Source organism: Oryzias latipes, chromosome 7, assembly GCF_002234675.1.
Source record: "Oryzias latipes chromosome 7, ASM223467v1".
NCBI lineage: Eukaryota > Metazoa > Chordata > Actinopteri > Beloniformes > Adrianichthyidae > Oryzias > Oryzias latipes.
In genome coordinates, this window is record NC_019865.2 from 18,992,508 (window position 1) to 19,014,564 (window position 22,057).

Consider the following 22,057-nt stretch of genomic DNA (forward strand, 5'->3'; position numbering starts at 1 on the left):
GTCTGTTAAAGAGGATGCCAAATAATTCTTCTGTTGGATCAAGTGTGGGGGTGTCCAGTGCGCGCACGCAGCAGGGTGGAGCTGGAGGCGGGCTGCGCCACTGGGAAAAGACGCACCGCTCCGCTATTGGACCACAAGCAAAGTGGAAGAGTTCACTGAAGCTCGAAGTGGATTTCGCTTGGATTTTTTTTTGTTTGGGAACTGAGGACGAGGTGTCTTCCACCTGCGGGGGTTTCAGCGCGCGTCCAACAGCTGCGTGTACGCCATCGTGCTCTACAATGAAGTGTTTCTTATTAGAGCAGGCTGCCGGAGCTGGCCGTGCGTAAAGTTCTCCCTCTCCGCTCCCCGTTCCACGGTCCAAGCCGCATGAGTTCACCGCTGTCTTTGGGTCAGCTGGCCGGGGTTCCGTTTGAAATAATGCACCCCACCATGGAGAAAGACACGACCTACACCAAGATCTTTGTCGGCGGGCTGCCCTATCACACCAGCGACGCCTCACTTCGGAAATATTTCGAGACTTTCGGCGACATCGACGAGGCGGTGGTGATCACGGACAAACAGACGGGGAAATCCAGAGGATATGGATTTGTAAGTTCATTCGTTTTCTTTTCAGTCTTTCTGATTTGGGGTTTTTGTTCAGTGAAATGCTGCAGATCTTTTGAGAAAAATCTAAAACCGAGCTTCTTCTTGTTTTTGGATTCTCTTGATTGTCACTTTAACCTCTGGCAAGTTTTCTTAGCCCTGCAGGCTTCACTGGCTGTCACTCTGTTCAGTCAGAATCCACATGTGGAGTGTCGGCTGATGTCAGTCCCATGCCTAAGGCGTGAGGAGCAGGTTCTCTCTTGAAAGTGTGTCACCAATTATCTCTGCGCTCGCCGAAAAGGAGCGTGCGCGCAGACAGAGACAGATGTGCGTGTGTGTGTGTGTGTGTGTGTGTGTGTGTGTGTGTGTGTGTGTGTGTGTGTGTGAGAGAGAGAGACAGACAAACCCGGGGTGGGGGTGTGTTTGGTCCCAGAGGTGTGACATGTCGGTTGGCAGTGTAAGATAAGGCTGCTGTGGTTTCGTTGCGACTTCCTCCCTTGCAGCCCCCCCCCCCCCCCCCCCCCCCCACCTCCTGCCAGGATGAGTTTGATTGGTTGTTTTGTTTGTGAGTCAAACAGACAGACAGAGAGGAAGGCCGGATAGACTGGTGTGTGTTGGACTTTTGTTTCACTCATGTCGGCCTGTGCATCACACTAGTAGATGTGGTTTCAGCTTCTCCTCCTCAGAGCGCACAGATCCCCCTTACTTCCCCTTTTTCACTATTTTAACAAACCAGAAACCCATCTGCAGTCTGATTTTAGAACAACAGGAGCTGTGTTTTTGTGTGGTCTCACTGTTTTTATTTTTTCTTGTTTATTTAAAGTTTCTTAAATAATTACCATAGACAAGACTATGTGTAACGATTAATCGATTATAAACGATCCAACCAGTTCGATCTGTCTGAGGCAAGTTGGTAATCGGCCTCCACCATTATAAAAAACGTTTCAAAATGAAATCAATCGATTATATCGATATTGGAAAACACTACTGCAATTGACAAATGGTAGGTTTATTTTACTATAACGTAAAAACGAGTAAGTGCATCACAGCGGACAACACACACGCGATGACGACAAAAAAATGATCAGTCCATCATTCCAGTCCAATGTGTGGACATTTTGCAAAGACATGTGACCATACAGTGTGGTAGAATGTTCTGATAATGTGCCGTGTGTATTATTTTGATGTGGAAAAACAACAGTGGGCTGAACTTTATGAAACTAAAATGTGAAAGAATTTGCCATTAATTCTTCTTTACATGTTTGTTTGTTTGTTGGTTTGTACACATATTTAACTATCTTAACTTGATAATCTTGCAAGAAATACAAGGAATTTGGAAAAATTCACCTGCATATTCACCCATATTTAGCCAAATAACCAGTATTTCTCTCCGAGTCACACTGGTTATTTGGCTAAATATGTCCTGGATCCATTTTAGGTCAGTGAATCAGATCGTTCGAAATGAACCAATATCAACTATGAATCATATCACAGATTATGATATGAATCGAATCATAAATCAAATAAATTGTTACACCTGTAATGTTAAAATAATTATTCAAATAAAGATGACATTAACACAGCATATTCATAGTATTTACAGTTCTTCAGAATCCCAAAGATTTATAGAAACAGTTGAGGCAGAAGAAGCACAATGCACGAAATTCCTAAATTGAGAGGCAAATCAGTTATGCAATGTAATTTCATTATTAATTATTGACCTTTTAAGAGTAGCTTTAAATAGAATAGTCAGAAAACGACAGCAAAATATTAAAAGAAAAGAAAAAATATTAGGATGGAGAGACTGACAAATAGACAGGCATAAAAAGAATAAAAAAGATAAATGCAACAGTGCACAAATCAGTGTCCAGCTTGTGCATGTCCCAAGCCGGGTAAATGCAGAAGGTATTGTCAGGAAGAGACGTATCAAATAGATCAAAGGAGAAGATATTGATAGATGGACATGTATGATGATTGCCTTAACTTTTTTTGATTGACTGATTTTATATATGCAACTTTTTTGACCGAACGCTTTGAGCCCAAAGCCTTGTTTTTTCAGTCGTTGAGCTTTTATATGATGCAGCACTGTGTTTGCAATATCATTTTTCACTCATCACCAGCCTCATTCTCATTAGGAAAGACTCCAGCATCTCATGTCAATCCACTTCAGTCCACTTCTGAATTGGTCCCTGATCCCCATCACATTAGCTGCTTATGATGACATAGGAATGACTCTCTGTTAGCATTGTTTTTATTCTAAATTTAACATGCAGGTTCCAAAACGTTTTTAGCTTTGAAATGTTTGGTTTAAAACAAAAAAAACTAGAGTTAGAATAAAAATCTCTTGGAATAAATCCCTGGAACTTTATCCGTGATTTTATTGGAGGTTCGCCTGATTTTTTTTTTTTATGTATTTTTGACGTTATTTTCACTTGTTTTTTCTTTGCTTTTGGATTCATGCATTTAAATTTTGTCTCTACATGTTTTGTCTTTACTCTAAAACATAAAAAACTGTCAACTGATCCTCATATTTGTGACTTTTGCAAGTAAAAATTTGACAAAAATTACTGTTTGGAACTGAGTACTTTGGATAGTTTTAGTCTCATTGTGTGACTATTGTGTAATAACATGAAAAATATCTGTAAATTGAAAAAAAAAGCTGGATATCAGGTGTTGTCACAAAAGACATTTTTAAAGATAAATCAAAAGAGCAAATTGTAAAGTAGAACAAAAACTTAGAAAGGTCCCAAAATACTAAGAGTGAAAAAAGGAAACTGGGAAAATTTGTTCATTTAGAATCCACTTGTCTGCATGTCAAAAAATGTTCCTCAATCGCAGGTCCCAAAACCCTTTTACAACTATGTTTGGATTTAAAGTTCATTTTTAATGAACCGTGTCCTTTTTTTTATTTAGAAAACAATGCAAAAGGGGGCAAAAACTTTTGATCACTATTAAATCCTCAGCTCTACAAAGCCTTGCAATGTGTTCCAGCAAACATAAGAATTGTTGGACTGTTCAAACTGGACCTAAAAAACCCAGATGGATCACTTAATTAATCATTCTTACAATTCCCATCAATTCAAATCAAACCTGCTGCTTTAAAGCAAACCTCTTATTTGTTTTAACTTCAGCAAGGTTTTCAGAAAAACTTGCACGAGGAAAGCTGTCTCTGTTCCTGATCTTGTTGCTCTAATCGTTCATTTAAGTTGTTGCACAATGCAGATGTGGAACGTTCACAGGTTGTATTAACTAGCACTGCTGTCAACAGGTGACCATGGTGGACAGGGCGGCTGCAGAGCAGGCATGCAAAGACGCAAACCCCATTATCGACGGAAGGAAGGCCAACGTCAACTTAGCGTACCTGGGAGCGAAGCCTCGGAGCTCACACTCAAGTAAGAGCGTTTGGTTCACACTCTCAACACAAGATCCACAGGAAATTGTAGTTTTTCTTATTAGACTTGATTTAAATCACAAAATATTCCATCTGTAATCCCTACCCAGTGCAAAGGAGCAGCTGCAGCATCAGTATTAAAACATCAGTCTGCTTTACAGACAAGCGTGAATAACGTGTCATATCCTGTTTCTGTTATTTATGGAATATTAAAACTCATGAGACTGCAGGATCCCTTCATGCACTTCCTGCTGTTTACAGCATGGGGTTAACTGCTCCTTCTCTGGTGGAGCATTGACTATATATAAGACAATTGCACTCAGTGACCCCTCCCCCCTTACAGTCTATAGTCATAATAGTCATTATGTTTGTCAGAATTACCAGTCTTGTTCTGCTACCTTGTTTTACTATGTTCTCGCTAATCCTAAATTCTTTTCATGATTTTTGGGTTTTAGCTTCTTGGAGCCAGTGGGTACTTCCTGTTTGGAACGCAAAAGGGGAGGGGTCACTCAGGGCAGTTCCCTAAGAAGAACCACAAACGACCACCTTTTTCTGATCTCTATTCTTATCTAATGTAGAAATATTTAGATATTCTTGTAGAAGGGCAGATGGGTCTAATATATTCAATGTTCTTTAGATTTTACTTATCTGGTTTCTTCCAAATTAATTTACGTTATGCTTTTATGTTGAATGCAGCTTCCTATATTTTCAGTTAATGCACCACAGGAACAGCAGTGAATTTTACTATTTTATACTTTCAATGTTATTTTACCAGGATGGTCTGATGAGAGCGAGTTCCACCTTTGATTCTCAGGAACAGTTGAGATTTAACTGGCCTGGGATTTGTCAGAGCTGTAATCTGGATTACAACAAAGTTGTGATTATAAACTATATGAACACAAAAATGAACGAATCAATGGTCTCAAATGCTGTGATTTTCTGTCGATAAAAAAAAAAATTATAAAAAAGATCTAAAAGGGGAAAACTCACACAGTTTTATTTGTCTTTCACCTTCTGGGAGGGGGGCATTTATGCATTTTTGTCTGATATGTGAGTGCAGCCAAATGACCCTTTTGACACTTTGGTCCATGGTTCTTCCAAATGAAAGCAAATAAAACCACAATTTATACATATAAGATGCTTATTTTAATATAAAAAATGAAAGTGATTCATTAATTTTACAGGATTCTCCTCTAATGAAATCTTAGATTTGACTAATATGTTGGTAGTCTTTGTGCCAAATGGGCCAAAAAGGAAATCCAAGGCTCATTTAATTTATTACCATCTAACTTTATTTCAGTTTGTTTCAAGAGGAAAGGCAGAAAACTGGTCAAGATGATTGAATGTTTTTGCTTTTCTGAAACAGATGAGTTTTTTGGATTACAGAAAGTGAAAACTGAAAGCCAGTGCAACAGAGAGGTATGAAATTGAGTCGGGGCGGATAAATCATGGTAAGCCACTGGAATGCTCATCACCCAGCCAGCTATCTCTGCCCATTCCCGCCCTGCGTTTGTTTTTTAGTCTGCTCGAGTTTACCCGCAGCTTTCCTGCTGCTGGGCTTTCTCCACCACACATGCTGCACGCCTCCCCCTCTGAGTTCTGGTTGCACATCAGACCTTGACAGCAGCTTTCCAGCTTCCTCAAAGCTGGCCGGCTGGAAAGCAGTTGAGTGTAGGTGTGATTGACAAACAGTGGTGCCGGCAAGAGCCGGCTGTGTCCTCGGAAGGCTCTGCAGCCTAGCTGCTGGTGCGTGCAGCTGATCAGAGATGGCTGTGCTGGGCGTTTTGCTATTGTTTGCGTGTGCGGGAGAAGGACAGAAAAGGCCAAGAGGCGATGGGAGTGTTAAGACGAGGAAATAACAGCATGTCTGTTCTCTTTGTCTTTCGGAAGACAGAAAATACACATTCAGAGGCAAGTTTGGAGGAGGAGTGATGGGAGCATAATTAAAAAAAGGGGACCAGAAAGGAATGAATCACAAGAGGAATGAAGAAATGAAGTCAGAGGGAGGGGCAGAGAGGAGGACGAGGAGGATAACTTTCCCTTTTCTTACTCATCCGCATTTCTGGTGAAGATGCAACAAGGTCACGGATGTTTGTGTGCAAGAGATCACAAATTATTTGCGAATGTGCAGAAAAGGCTGTCAGCCGGACACTGATGTTTGTGTTACAGTGCGAGATGCCAACAGAGGCCAGAGTGAATCAAAGCGGGTCAACAGTAACTCTCCTCACCTCTGCTTCTCTTTCTGTTCGCAGCTCTTTCTGGTGGAGTTCAGCAAATCCAGCCCACGTGGACTCAGAGGCAATACGGGTAAGACGGAGAAGAATCGATCCCACTGTCCTCCTCCACATGGTTAACCCCACCTCCCTCCTTGACAGCTGTGAACTCTCCTTCCTGCTCCGCATCGAGGTCGTGGTAGTTACTGCCAGTCTGCAGTGAGAGGAAAAACAATTGCAGCACAAATGTTGTTTGTGTAGATGCCTCAGAGAGGCCTGCATCTGAACAGAGGAGGTTTGTGGCAGCTCGTTTCCCAGAGGTTCATCTGTTCCTTTAACTGATACCCGAGCTGGACTTTAGATCCACCTTAACAGTCTTCTTCACCTGCAGCGCACACTCATGTCATATTTGGGTCATAAAAAATGATCTGTCTAATGAGTTGAAGTGGTTCAGGAGTGGTAACATCCTGGCTTCCATGGCTTTCATGAAAGAAGTAGGAGAAAAACTCAAAGCAGTGCAGGTGGAGGTGCCTGGTGGTGTAGTGGTTAGCACGCTTACTTAATAGCGAGAAGGTCCTGGTATGAATTCCACCTGGGTCTTTTCCGTGTGGAGTTTGCATGGTTTCTCTGTGAGCGTCACAGTCTAAAAACACGCGTGTGCCTGTGATGGACTGGTGACTGTCCGAATTCAATTCACTTTTATTTATATAGCCCAATATTACAACAGTAGTCGTCAAGAAGAAATCTGAAATCTGTACAGAAGAAATCTGAAATTTTAAAATCAATCGAATTTATTAAAATGAGGAGTTTAAGTCGCAGCAGCTAAACAACTGCATAATAAAGAAAAAAAATCATATAACAGTCCCAGTGGAGTATTTTCACACTTTTGGGAGAAATTTATTTAACAAAATACGGGAACAAGAAAAGCTATTTCTCATTGAAAAGCTGATCATAACAGAATAGAAAACATTAATAGACTGAATATTTGAACACTTCACTACAGTAACACATTGATGCTTATTTAGCTTCTTAAAAACATAGGAAGAATCTAGTATATATAAGCAACATATGACCAATTCTCCAGATAACCATAAAGAATGTGCTAACAAGTCAACTAAACTCTTTATATTACTTCAAATATTTAAATCTGTTAAATTCTTCATCTTCTGTGTCGCTTTGGCACAATTTCACCAAGCCTAACAAATACAGCGCCCTCTAGTGGTTTTTTCATTTTTTTTTTTAAAGAAAATCATAAGAAAATTGCACCTGAGTATGTTGCAACCCTGGCCAAACTGTGCAAAACAAAGTGACTTATACTCTGAAAAATACATGTGACAAAAAAATCATGAAGTTTGTGGTTTGGCAGTAAAATATTTATCAGCATTTATAAAAAGCTTTGGTACTTCAATAGCACTTTACTACCTTCTTAGAAGGCCCAAAGGACTTTACAGTCACAACCCCATTTACCCCAAAAGACTCACATTCACACACTGATGGCAGTTCCAAACACTGGCACCAACCTGTAACCACCAGAAGCAATGGGGGGTTCAGTGTCTTGCCCAAAGACACTTAGACATATAGGCGTGTAAGGCGGGAATCAAACCTCCCATCAGAGGTCGACCATTCTACCGCCCACTTTAGCTCATTCTCACAGAGGAGTCAACCTGTCGGCGATCCACTTTTCTGACGATCCATTCTTTTCTTTTTTTAGGGAGAAATGCATTTCAGCACTTATAATTTAGAGAAACAACAACTTTACTTTAACTCCACAAAAATTATTTAAAATTAAAACTGAAATGTTGTTGTTTTATCTCCACCACAGTTTTAGAAGGTTTGATAAGTACTTCATTTACATTTTAGTCTACTAATAATTTGTATTTGCAGTCTTTTGGGTAATTTTGTTTACATGCTATAATTTTTCTGGTGAAACTTCAATAATAAAAACACTATTTAAATATTTAGTGTTGTTTCTATTGGAGAAATGTAGACTTAAGATAAGAAATGAATTTTTGACCTGAAAAAGCAGTATACCCACTGAAGAAAGCATCTTGATAATAGAAAAGTCCTGCAGCTCTGCAAAGGATTTCAACCAGTGCTGTAAACATTAAGAAAATACTGCTTCAATTTCCAATCAGAAATCAGGGGAAATTTAAGGGGAAACTTGGTTGTTGAAGTGAAACAATGCAACTTGAAAATTGCTGAACAGTAACTGGTTCATTCTGGCATGTTTTGTTGCTATGGACAGAGAAGACTATTGGTTTCCAGTTTCATTTGCACATATACTTATATACACACATAAACGTTTGTGCTAACTCATGGCTGTTTAAGCTAATATATACACAGCACTATCAGGTACACATCTGGCCAGTTCACAGCAAGGGCAGACCTTCAAATCCCCAGAGAACTCACAAAAAAACCAACTGTGCAGCTCTAACTGTTTCAGAACTTTCTCACATGACTTTTGAGGCCGTCCTCTGGAAACCACAAATTTCTGAACAAGGATCATGTGCCTTACTTCTGTCTCAAACTGTTTTCACACAGTGGTCTCCCTGAAAATGCAGCATGCGTGACAGCTGCAGGATTGTAAGGTTCTCTTCACCAATCAGGCTTATTCAATAACTGATGCAGACTCTGGCTGGTCTCTGTTGCTTCCTTGTAGGAAAAATCTGAGCTTTTAAATGTGGATAGAACCGTTACTCTGTTGCCCCATGGTGCAGAGTGGAAAAAAGGGTACAGAGCTGCTGTGAGAGACATTTTCAACTTCAAGTAAGAAGCTACAGGATAGAAACATCAACAGTTCATGAGGACATATAAGCTTTCCCAGGTAAACATGATAACAGATAATTTAAGTTTTTTACTTATAGAAGCATTTCAACTACGTTAAAACTGGCAAAATCGGAAATGTATTTCAAGGAATAACAAATGAACTCAATAAAAAAAGGGTTTTATCAGCTGGAGCCCCAATTTATGTATAAAAAAAAGCAATAAAAACCCAAATATATTCTTGAAATCTGTTATTCTATGAAAGTTAGATTTTTTGAATAAAATCATGGGAATGAATACACTTTCCCATAATACCGGTATTCTATTTGTTTGGGAAGGGTCTGCATATGTATGCAGAAGTTGCCAACATAAATTCATCATAGACATAGATGGACATATATACATTTATATACTTACATTACACACATATTACAGTACACATTGCAAATATAACATTTGCCAAACAGAGTTTGATTAAGTGCATGAAAGGAAGTAATATGAATCTAATTTATAAATGATCCTACCAAAATTTTTTTTTTACTTTGTGCTGCCAGAGCTGAAACAAAAGAAAAAACGACATCCCGCATCCTCACAGCGACACTCCCACAGGGTAAACACAGACAAACCAAAAAAAAACTTTTTGTTTGCACGGGTGAAACACCTTCAGCTAAAATGTTTCTGAAAGACGTTTGTTTTTCATAACTAATGAGATGTTTCACGAGGAAAACACTGTCATCTGGTGATTGTTTTAGTTATTTTAATAATCAGACTAAAGGTGGACTTTTTTGTTATTAACATGTACTGCCTAACTAGAGTACCAGACTAAGATTTTTATTTTTTCCCCTTTGTCAGGTACACATTTTCTTTTTACTGCATTTTTAACCATATAACGCTAATCTATTATTAAATTCAGAACAAATCTGTTTTTTTTTAAGGAAACAACAAGTACACCCCTACAGTATTCAGACATGTAAATTAAGCCTTATTGCAAAGTAGAAGACTCTTAAAGTGATTCTTTAAAAAAAATTTTTTTTTTTGTTGCTCGATTTTTTTTTTTTTTAATAATTCACAACACTTTTGCTTTTGTTGTTCTTAATGAAACTATGATGCTTCCCTTTGCACAGCTGGATCAACAACATCCCACCTGCATGTGCTGCTGTTTCCTCTGATTTAACCACAACTGATCAAGTCGCATTTTACAACGATAGGAAGGATCCCCCATAATTCTAAAGAAATCAGTCTGTTAAGAAAGAAGAAAAAAAGCTGAAGCATTCTTAAGTGAAATAACTGTAGGATTGATTTACTAGGGTTTTGAGTGCAAAGTTTTATTGACATCGTCATCATCTATTTCCTGTTTTTGCTACTATTTGTGTTGGCCAATTCTGATTTCAATGTTATAACGAGACCAGCAGCTCTGGGATCATATATTAGTAGGAGAGTTTTGAAGATCTTAGTCTTTTAATCACAGAACAATTGAAAAGAATGGAACATTTCTAATCATCTATATTTTAAACATATTCATAAAAAGTCTGTTGCAGAAGAGGATTTGATACCAAAACCTAAAGTACTGCTGACTTGAGAAGATTCAAGTGCTGAACAGCTGCCAAAGTTGTTGTTCTTTGGATGAATAATCTAGAAGTTTATTTCTCTACGGCGTTGATTATCTGTCAAAAATCATGCAACTAGGCCCTTGTTTTTTAAAATGCTCACCATAAAATGCTCCTGTCTGCACAGAACAAAGCAGATTCTCTAACTTTCCCAGCCAGAAATGAAAACAAAAACAGATTTTTCGTTTAACTTTTATTGAAACTAGGAGAAACTTATTAAAATTAACCTGTACATCTGTTGTTTTTTTTATGCAATATAGTTTTGTTGTATTGTATACATTTTTGTATACAATATAGTTATGTATATATCTTGTTTTTGCTCAACTAATTTTGTCTGTGAGCCAGGCTTTGGACATTCAGTCCCTCCCAATATTGAATTCAGTTTGAATAAATTTATGAACAAATGACACTTAGAGACTTTATATAAATGGATTGAATAAACAATTACTCTAAAACATTGAAGCAACATGCAGTATTGACCTCCGTAGGCATGAAGCATTGACTTGTGTTTGCACTCTCATGAGCTTCAGTGCATTATCCTAGCTGTACTGCCTCAATTTTTGTCATGTCATATCGCTCAACCAGCAGCAGTCATTCCAAGCTGTTTGTCTTTTTGGTAAAGGTTGTAGTTTCTGTCAGACGTCACTGCTTCAAGTACACTGGCTGACAAAGTATTCCAGTTTTTAAGCTGGAAAAAGGAAATCTTAAAAGCCTTCTAAAAGTCTTCTTCTTTGTGTACAAAGGACACATCTGTCCCATTTTGAACCTCTGTGCTCCGCGGCTTGCAGGGTTTTTGACATGATCAGTATGACTGCAGTCAGTTGTGAACGTTTCTTGGCAACTTGAGGGTTTTTAGTGTTTTGGAACAGATGGCAGCTTCAGGTTCAAACTGGAATGTCAAAAAGAAATGAAGATTTCGGTTAGGAACATATTTTTTTTGCAGACTAAACAGTAAAGCATTTGATGGTTTGAAATGTTCATCTTTACGGGGGTTCTTATAAACCTTTTATGTCATGAGTTACAGTTTTGTCTGCACAGATGATTTACTTTTAATAATGCTGATAAAGGTGACATACCGGCATGTTTTTGTCAGAATCCAATGTTTTTGTTGTTGAGGTCATTTAAGACAATAAAGTCCAATAAGAATTGCTAAAAAATAAAAAAAGGTTGTAAAAATAAAAAAGGCTAAAGTAAGATTGAAAAACTAAAGTGGAAATTGTTCAATTATACTGTAAATGTTATCTATTTTAGACACATTTCTGAGGAACTACTGCTGCTCTGCAGGAACTATGTCCCAGAAAACAACATTTTAAAAAAAGAATTTGACTATAAAAGTCATATTTATAATTAAAAAATCTCTGGGAATGGTTTTACAATAGATCAAACAACAATTGGAGTTAGTCTTTGATGAGGAGATAACACCACCAGATGTGTCCAGCCAAACAGAAGCTTCAAGGTCGGGCTCAACGTCACAGAAGAAGCCCCTTACTGCTGTTTCTAGATCTAGATCATTTTGTTCATTCTGAAAAAGATTGTTTATTATTAGAAAAGTTTGAAGATTCAGTTGTTGACTCTCACAATGTTGAAAATTGTATTTCCTTCTCTTCAAGCTTCAAGCTGCCTTTTCTATCTTGTATTTTACTTTACAGGATCCTGTTAGCCGAAGTGGCAACCAGAATGTCAAATGTAGACAATTCTCCTATAGAAAAAAAAACATTGTTTCTTAAACTGCTTAGAAAATTAGTGACCTAAACCGGCTTCAACACTAGTGAGCTTGGAGCTGAACTAAAAAAAAACACAAAATCTCACAAATATTTTTGTCTAGAGATATGAGTCATATCTTCTTAAAAATATCTACTTTTAATCAAAATTTATAATGAAACTAGTTTCACTTTACATTTTTAGCAGCATTTTGATTTGTGAATGGTGAGTGGTCTTGTTTCAAGAAACGGACTTGCTCAAATTTATCTGTAACCCTTGTGCTATCTAAGATGACCCCACCCTTACATGACGTGTTCTCCCTACCCTGACAAAGGTGGATAAAGGTGGAAAGATTTCATGTAATCCATGGACACCAGTGAAGATCACAAATCATTGAAGAAAAAAGGTTCAGAGCACTGTCTAGTGGGTCTAAATGACCCAACTCCCAATGTTAAAGTGCCTAGGATAGCACAAGGGTTAAATGTATAATTCTAGTCTTATTTTATGTTGTTTATTGTCTAGATATAAGGATAGTTGAGCCGTTATAGTGCTTGTATTGCATATATTTGCTGGGAACGTGTATAAATATACTTATTTTAAAGATATTAACTTTTTTGAGCATTCCATTCTAAGACATAACATTTCCAATTACCACAACAAAAAACTTAGATGAGGGTTTATAGCTAATCTCAAGACTTAATTTAGGGACATCCTAACTTTTTCAAAGACTACTTGACCAAGACAAATTGTATTCGTTCCATTGTCAGATTTGTATTCTTACTATTTTTTAGCCTGCTTTATTTAGGAAGGACATTTTTCTCATGGGGGGTTTTGTGAGGACAGGATTTCTCTTCGCATTTGCGGGGGATTTCTACAAATTGTGGCTACATAATTATTCCTGTTACTTCACAAAAGAACAGAAACCAAAAAAACTTTTGCCAAAAAGAATTTTTGGCCAATTTTCAGGTGCCACCTTTAAATGTAAAAACGAATATAATGTGTATTTTCTCTCACTGTGTTGCCTCTGCGATCCCTCGTGGCTTTTCTTCTCTGCTCTTTCATCAGCCCCCTCAGACAAACAGACTCAGCAAACAACAAACATGTACACAGCACAGTTCATTCCTTTTGTTTATTTGCGTTAGGTATAAAAAATACGTGGAACAGGCTATGGGGTGCATCTGGGTGGGAAGAAGCCCCCACTCAAGGACCAGGGGATGGAATCTGTCGCCCTAACGTCTTTCTCCTGCCTCTGAGGTTTCAGCAGAACCTAGTAGTGGTGTGGTTGAATTTTCCCCTAAAATGTTGTTCAGAAAGGAAAGCAGTGTGTGGCCGGTTGCTGTTGGAGCATGGACCACAAAGCTGTAGGGGATGGAGGGTGACAGACGTACAGCACACCTCTGGTCTGACGTACATCCATTTACCGCCCAAAGAGGTTTCTGATCAGACATTCCTCTTTTGTGTCTTTATGCTGTCGTTTTTTTGCTATACTTTTCCAACTCAGGTTTCAGTCGGCCTGTCATCCTCCCACACTCGGCTCCTTTGCTTCCCAGCCTCTTCTGTTTCTCCTTTACTATTGTGGACTTTGAGGTAAACGACAAACCCTCTGGTGGATTATTTTTTTTGTCATCCAGGGACTCAATTAGGAAAAGAACATCTGATGGATGAAAGAATAAACCTAAAGAGATCATGCTGGAAGATTGTTATTTTGCAAAAAGCTCTTTTTGTTAAGTTTTCAGTTGAAGTTCCCTTCAGATGGAGAAGAGCCGCAAACTCTCATTTTATTGAACTCAGCAGCTGCATCCTGTCTTATCAAAACAATAAATGAAGACATAAGGTTTACTGTTAACTTCATTTCTCAATTGTCACTTCTACCCGGTGTTTAATATGAAAAAATTTGTCATATTTTTATAAGTCATTAAAAAAAACATAATTATTCCTGATTCTGCATCGTGCCTGACGGTTGCTTTAATTTGAGCTGTTAAATACTTCCTTATACTTAAATACTTCCAGACTTCCAGCAACCCTTTCACCCCAAAAGGGGGGTGGGTTCAGAAAAACTGATGGATGAATTTGGTTTATTTACTTATGCTCTCTGGTCATTTCATTAGGCACACCTGTCCAACGCAAATTTCTAATCAGCCAATCACATGACAGTAACTCAATGCATTTAGGTGTGTGGACATGGTCAAAGCCAACTTCCTGCAGTTCAAACAGAGCCTCAGAATGGGGAAGAAAGGTGATTTTAGAGACTTTGAGTGTGGCATGGTTGTTGGTGCCAGACAGGCTGGTCTGAGTATTTCTGCTGATCCACTGGGATTTTCACCCACAACCATTATTAGGGTTTACAGAGAATGGTCAGAAAAAGAGAAAATATCCAGTGAGCGGCAGTTCTGTGGGCGGAAAGGCCTTGTTGATTCCAGAGGTCAGAGGAGAATGACCAGACTGGTTCCACCTCTAGAAAGGCAACAGGAACTCAAAATACCACTGGTTACAACCGAGGTCAACCTTGAGGCAGATGTGTCTATGAAGACTCTCATTCATCCAGGTTGGTTCCATTGTAGTAGGTTTAGGGGCTGTCATCTGGACTTAGTTTTAAAGTTAGAAGACGTTTCACCTCTTATCCAAGAGGCTTTGTCAATTCTGAATTAGCTGGTCGAAGGGCTGGTATATATGCGCTCATGGGGGAGGAGTCAGACCTGAAACTGGATGGTATTGACAACTTAGCCTACATGGGGCAGATGGGCTACATTGCAGATTCCCATCCTAACTCAACGCTCTGAATTTACCCAGACTTGGGACAGGCATGTGGAAAAACTGAGGAGTGCCCCTATGTGGTTCCAAACTTTCAGCACCAGTATCCCAGGTTGTCTCCCTTCCAAGTACCAACAAGATCCAGTGCTGGTTAGCAGTTTACGCAGTTCTGGCGGATCCACTTCAGGATGTGACGGTTTAAGAGTTAGAGCAGAATATAAACACTGAAGTGGATCCGCCAGAACTGCGTAAACTGCTAACCAGCACTGGATCTTGTTGGTACTTGGAAGGGAGACAACCTGGGATACTGGTGCTGAAAGTTTGCAGTTTACGCAGTTCTGGCGGATCCACTTCAGGATGTGACGGTTTAAGAGTTAGAGCAGAATATAAACACTGAAGCTAAAGCTTTTGTATTAGGATGTTACAGAAAAATCATCTGAAAACGTTATTCTGTATTGAATTCATGGATATGTTTTTGACAACTGCGCTCTTGTTTGTAAAGTCTTCTTTTTACCCTGTAAAGTCAAAAATGTCTCTTTCATTGGGTTTGCAGCTTTCAACTGGTTATAAGGATGTTCAACAAGTGAGCTTCATACTGCAATTTCACTGCGCTGACAGCAACATTTCATCAGTCTGTGGCATTCAGAGTTCAAGACTGAGCTGGCGTGACTGGCTGTGCTGGGATAAGGCCCCCTAAATCTGTCAGTGGTTTCACATCGTCTCTGTATCACACAACAGAGTCTTCCATGATTCAAACTGATGTGCGTGACAGCGGAGCCGAGTGCAGCGTTGATGTTGGTCCTTCTAATGCCCGCCCCCCTGCAGGACATCATCCAGAGAGGACAGAAGGTCACGAGTGTGTGTCTCCGTTAGTTGTCTTTTTGATTGACTCACCCGTACCACCCTCAATCCACTTATTAAAATCACTCCGGCCGAAAGAAGAGAAGTGCGGCCCGATCCCTCATCTCTGTGTCCTTCACCCCATCCTGCAGGAAGGCTAGACTTAAACCTTCAGGAAGCACTCACCACAAATGCCTTTTTGTTCGTTCTGCCTCTTATCTCTTTCATCTGATGCCCACTCTGAGAAAGGACAGTGAGGGGGAGGAACATGGCTGTGAGGGAGTAAAACCAAGAGAGGCGAGGGAGCTGGGAGTCAGTGGAGGTTATTCTGCTCTCATGAGTCTGTTAGTGAGCGTACACCCATGCAGCTGTGCCAATTAGCCCTACCATCTTCCAACCCCCCCCCCAAACACACACACACACACATCAGCGTCCTTTTCTAAACTCCTAATCTAACAACACACAACCTGTTCGGTGTGCTTCGCATTTCCTTTTGTTCCTATTGGCTCTCTCCGGGGACTTCGAGCGTGTGATTCATTGTGTAAGAGCACAGCACATCTGCCCGCATATCCAGCCTGTGTGTGTGTGTGTGTGTGTGTGTGTGTGTTTGCGCACATGCATGTCTGCTCGACAGCCAGTAATGATGTCAGAAGTGGGGTGGGGAGGAGGCAAAGAGAGGCGCAACTCCTTCCCGTGTGATATCTCTGTCACATTGGATCAGTCAGACGGGCGCACAGGAAGGCTGTGCAGCACAGCCACGGCAGTGACACACTTGCTCACTGTATTCTGCGGGCAGATTTCATATCAGTTGTATAAGCTGTGCTAGAAACAACTTTTGGGACAGTAAAGTAAGAATTTCTGTCACATATTGCGTTTTTCTGTCCTTTTAAAGTCAATTTTTAGGATAATTTTTCAATTTAATGAATTGTGGCCACTACTTTATCTGACAACAAATAAGGCTGGACTTAAAACACAACAATGACAACTTATCAAATCAATTAATTCCTGCTCCTATGACATCCTTTAACCCTTGTACTATCCTAGGCACTTTAACATTGGGAGTTGGGTCATCTAGACCCACTAGACAGTGCTCTGAACCTTTTTTCTTCAATGATTTGTGATCTTCACTGGTGTCCATGGATTACATGAAATCTTTCCACCTTTCTCCACCTGTGTCATGGTAGGGAGAACACGTCAATGTGAGGGTGGGGTCATCTAAGATAACACAAGGGTTAAAGCTCCATAGCATTTAGTTAATGCAAGTTCCAACTTTGTTTTATTCAAATCCCTGCTTATATCAATACTCCTGTATTATTATTAACTGGTTTGAAAACATATTAGAAAAACACACTTGTCATAATATTAATCCGACTGAATTGTATAATAAACTGCAATCCTAACTCTGTGAATCTGTATGAAATAAACCTAGAAATCATCAGTGTTAAAATTCCAGCAGAAGAAACACAGTGTCCTTTTCCTTTAGAGCCATCAAAGGGTTTGCTGCTGTAATTGTTCCTTTCGTGTCTTTCCTGCCAGTCAGGTTTGTGTTGATGATGCAGAAGCTGGGAGCCATTTCTCAAAAAAGAGAGACCCGTTTGCTGTGCAGTGAGAATGCAGCTGTGAACTGAAAGGGACAGCAAGAACACGGAGCTTGACCCTTAGTTCTGATTCCAATCTTGTAGGTTGTGTTCACTGCTCTTTTTTTGTCAAAATAATAAAAAATATACACAATAATCTTCAAACACACATTATTGTCCTCAGGTTTTCTGCCCCAGTACAGTGTTGAGTAAGTTGTTAGGGGTCTGTTAAGAAAAACTAAAATATTGAACACTGACTGTGGATCAGTGCATCATTGTAGAAAAAAAACTTTTCATGTTGTTGTTATGATTATTTATACATTTGCATTGAAAAAGGTCAAATATTGGATATTTAAATCACAAATGGGCTCTGGAAGAGTCCGGCAGACGCTCACCACTGACCGTTTTTTTTCTGTTTTGTGTAAGCAGCAGAAAACGAGCCAACCTGGAGTGAGTGTTTGTTGTGAAAGCACACTCAACCCTTTCTCTGGCTGTGTTTAGCGGTAAGCAGCAGCAACAGCAAGTCGCCTCTGCTCAGTCTCAAATGACACGTCCACTGTCAGGTTAAGGGGTTTTCCCGTACAGCCTGACCAGAGAAGTCTGTTTTAAGCCCTCTCCTGATCTGCCGTTTCCATCGAAGTTTGACCTACTTCCTCTGACACGATAGCTGCTTCTGCCAGATGTGACTGAGGCAGTTCAGGTTAAGTGGGCATCCACAGGCCAAACCCTGACTGAACACAGAAAGACAGACGGGGGGCTTTGTTCACCTCGTTATTGAGCCCCAAAAGTCTGCAGATTCTATGCGGTTTACAATAACAACACAGTTTTTGACTTCAGGACAATTTGTGCTTTTCATATTTTAATTGGATCAAATAGCTTTTTGTAACCTTTATAAGCTTGTGTGCTAATTAGCTTTGAACACAAGGGAGAAGGTCTATTTTTAGGCAACGGGTCAATAATATAATTGCAATTAAAGTCACTGAAGAACGCCTGTGGAAGACTCCGGATTTGAAATAAATACAGGGTCGGTCCTGGAGAAGTCACTTCTGTGTAGACCTCTGGTGCCTTCACATGATTCTGTTATAAAATCATAGTCATAAAACCTTTATTGTTTGGTCCTGGATAAACAAAATTATAAATATTGAGATGGCTCAATGAAAAAAGTTTAAAAATTCACTCTAGCATGTAAATACACGGTGTGCATAAAAACGTAAGAGAAAACACAAAATATTTTGTTTAAAGCAGTCATTGCAGAGAGAATAGAATGTTGTTTTGGAGATATTGTTTCTGTGTCAAACAGTGTCTTGCGAAAGTATTCGGCACCCTTGAACTTTTCAACCTTTTACTACATTTCAGGCTGCAAACATAAGATATAAAACTGTAATTTTTTGTGAAGAATCAACAAGTGGGAAACAATCATGAAGTGGAACAACATTTTTTGGATACTTCAAACTTTTTTAACAAATGAAAAAGGAAAGTTGAATTGATAGTCCATTTTTCTGGTCCGGTTTATTTTTTGGCAGAGTTTAGCTTTGTGTTTAGAGGTGAGAACCAGGTCGGCGTGGATTCTGTGATCGGTTGACACTTTGGAAAGTTCTAATGTCTGTTGATGTTAAAGCTTAATTTCCTCAGCAGTTGTGGATGTGTCCTTTTAAAACCAGAGTCTGCATGTTGTCCAGAGGATGGGCAGGTATCATTCACCTATATGAAACTTTGTATCTGCTCCATCTGTTGGGCATTGATGTTGAGTGGCTGTTGTGAGTCTGTGAAGCACAGTTCCTATGTCTCCATAACGCTGAGGTAGCTTTCTGCAAATGTTGTGTGGATCACCTGCCACTGCTCTGTCAGGCCCTGCATGTCTCAAGTGTGCAGCCAAAGCCATGAGTGTCATTCTCTCATCCCTGTAGGTGATGTCTTTGTGTACACAGAAAACAGAAAGGGGGAGACAACACAGCCCTGATGGATCTTTGTCTTAAATCCCTAAAGTGGATCTAAAACCTTTTCAAAACACATCCTGTGTTTTTTTTTCTCCATAAAATCATGAGTTGTTGGACCTGGAGGCTGGACAGTTGGTTAAAAGTGGATTGTTGGTTTGTAAAGTCCAGTTCTTAGGGTAGTCTGACGTCTTATTGGAGTTGTAACATGAAGTCAAAAGATGCATGATAGTATTACAAAAATTAAAATGCCTAAACTGGTTGCCCCCAGGTCCGTTGTTGCTCCCTGTGATGCTCTCAGCAGTTTGGATGAAATCAAGTCCTGGGACAAGCACAGAAGTGACAGAGATCTGTGTGAATTCTCTGGCAGACAGTCCGCTCAGCACTCAGTCTCTCCCTTCTTTTTTTACAGCCCGCCCCCAACCGACCTCCATGTTTGGACTGCATCTCTGTCAAGGCTAATAATGTTAAAACTGAAAGCCACATCTCTACAAAACCCAACAGGCAAACATGGATTATCAAAATGCTGTTATTCACTAAATGACAGTGAGGTGTGGATGTATTCAGATGAGTCTTGAGTCTCACTATCATAAAAGCAAACAGAGCCCAAATTTCCATGAGCTGTAATATTTTGATCTTGTCTGTGTTTGCTTTGACGGACTTGCAAAGATTTTATTTTGTTTATCTGTGATAGTTTTAATTTTACTGATTTTCTTTATAACTAAGTGACTGGCAAGAACCTTTTTAGACTTAGAATATTGTTTTAAACACCTTTTCCTTTTTTTAACAACCACTCACTTTGCTTTACCCTCCCCTCAGGTTTGCCCCACAGTACATCTACCCGCAGGCGCTCCTCCAGCCAGGCCTCCTGCTGCAGACGCACCTTGCACCCACAGCAGCAGCGTTCGCCTCCCCTTACCTGGAGTACAGCTCTGCCTACAGCCCCTACGCTCCCTCTGGGCTGGAGCAATTCCCGTACACCTCCTCACTGTCACCCTCCTCTGGCTACTTCAACTACAGCTTTACACCCGGCACACCCACGCCCACTTTAACCGCATCTCCAACGCCTCCGGCCGCCGCCATCCATCCTCCTTTGGCTGCTCTGACCGCTGTGTCCACTGCACCGCAGGCCTTCCTCCATTACCCCCTTCAGCAGCTCGACCGCATGCAGTGAACTCCTCCCACAAGGCATGCTGCGAGTCCTCTACTTGACTGTCGACCTACAGCATCATCAGAAAAGCACTGGATTGTTGGAAGAGTGTTGCTGTTAAAAGGGCTTTTGTGATGGTTCACTGTAACTGATAAGAAGGATTTGGCGTTGTCCTCAGCATGCGTCCCCTGAATGTTCAGCTCCATGGGCTACCAAGGGAGGAGAAAACTCTGTTGAGGTTGAAGGCAGTGCTGCAGGCCGAACACATGAAGACAATGAGAACATGTCCGCCTGATGTGACGCAACGGCTGCAGTTTCTCCAGAATCTTAACTCTGGGTTCAGCTAAGTTAAAGATCCGAGTTCTTTTTAAGTCTGCCACTCTGCCTCTGGCCTTAGAGGTTTAAATTCACCCAATAAAGTTAATTTTTCCCCTTTTCAATTGCCACATCTACTGTTAGCACAGAGAAGTGTATCACCAAACAAGCAATGATGCGTGAAAACAATGGCATCTGTTACTCAACTTTTGTACTATTGTTATATGGAAAACTGTCGAGACCTAAATTTATTCTTCACACGGGTGATTTTTGAGACTCTTGTTGTCTCTGAGGCTGTTTGTGTCTGTTACACTGCTATCAATACATATCAAACAATGCATTTGGATGAGGAGTGTGTGAACTACAGGAGTAGGTGATGGACCTTGTGCCAAAGGTTGGACTATACTCCTGTATCCAGTCACTAATACTGGTGTTGAGTTGTATAAAGTTTCTTGCAGTCGTGGCATCGCCACCACATTTTTAGTCATAAACCAAGCCATAAATATTTTTAAGCAAGTATGCAAAAATAAAAGGATTTGTACTAATTGTGATACCAGATGTTACCGTCATTTCATCATATTTGACTTACTGACAATTTTGGAACGATGAAACATGATGTTATGTTATTCATACTTGTTAATAAAAAAAAATCTGTTTCTTCATAACTTTGATTTATTTAACAAAAGATTTGATATCAGTGATAAATCTCCTTAAAGGGCATCGCTGATGTTTAATTAACCTGAGCAAAGACGGACAAAAGTATCATGCTGGGATTTTATATGATTGCAGTTGGTACCACAGCTGGAAGCCTTTGAATCAATGTTAAATGAGACGAATTCAGACATTTTATTCCTTCTTGATTTTACAAAGACTGAAGTGTTTAAGGGGCAGCATAAAACAGGGTTACGTAAATCAAAAATGCAGTGTAACCATTTTTCTCACATTTGTTAGGATTTTTTATTCTTTACAGATTTTGTGCACAGATGAACCAACCACTTAGTCACTTGCTTATATTTTCAGAAAAATATTGACTTTTGTTTTCCTCAGCTTCAAATTATTTACTTTTGAAAACCCATTTAAACAATGCCCCAAGTAGATGTTTATTTTTATGGCTAACTTTACTGTTTTATGACTACCCTTAGCAAAAAGTACTAAACTTGGGGTTTATTTTAAGAAGTATAGCAAGTATACTTTAGACCATGTACATGTTGTGTAAGAAATACTGAATACTTC

General features: G+C 39.7%; 1 protein-coding gene across 1 annotated transcript; it reads left to right on the top strand.

The window, feature by feature from the left end:
* Positions 1-87: 87 nt before the first annotated feature.
* Positions 88-21,375, top strand: LOC101156012 (RNA-binding protein 38). Its single transcript, XM_004070803.4, has 4 exons — positions 88-588; positions 3,851-3,974; positions 6,226-6,280; positions 20,179-21,375. Exons 1-4 carry the CDS (start codon positions 367-369, stop codon positions 20,531-20,533), a joined length of 756 nt encoding a protein of 251 aa, XP_004070851.1. The 5' UTR covers positions 88-366; the 3' UTR covers positions 20,534-21,375.
* Positions 21,376-22,057: the final 682 nt, after the last annotated feature.

Bases quoted from the DNA above. Each gene is read 5' to 3' on its own strand.
- LOC101156012 (XM_004070803.4), top strand. From the start codon at position 367: ATGAGTTCACCGCTGTCTTTGGGTCAGCTGGCCGGGGTTCCGTTTGAA. The intron at 3,975-6,225 runs GTAAGAGCGTTT...TTCTGTTCGCAG, and splicing joins GCCTCGGAGCTCACACTCAA to CTCTTTCTGGTGGAGTTCAG. The intron at 6,281-20,178 runs GTAAGACGGAGA...CCCTCCCCTCAG, and splicing joins TGGACTCAGAGGCAATACGG to GTTTGCCCCACAGTACATCT.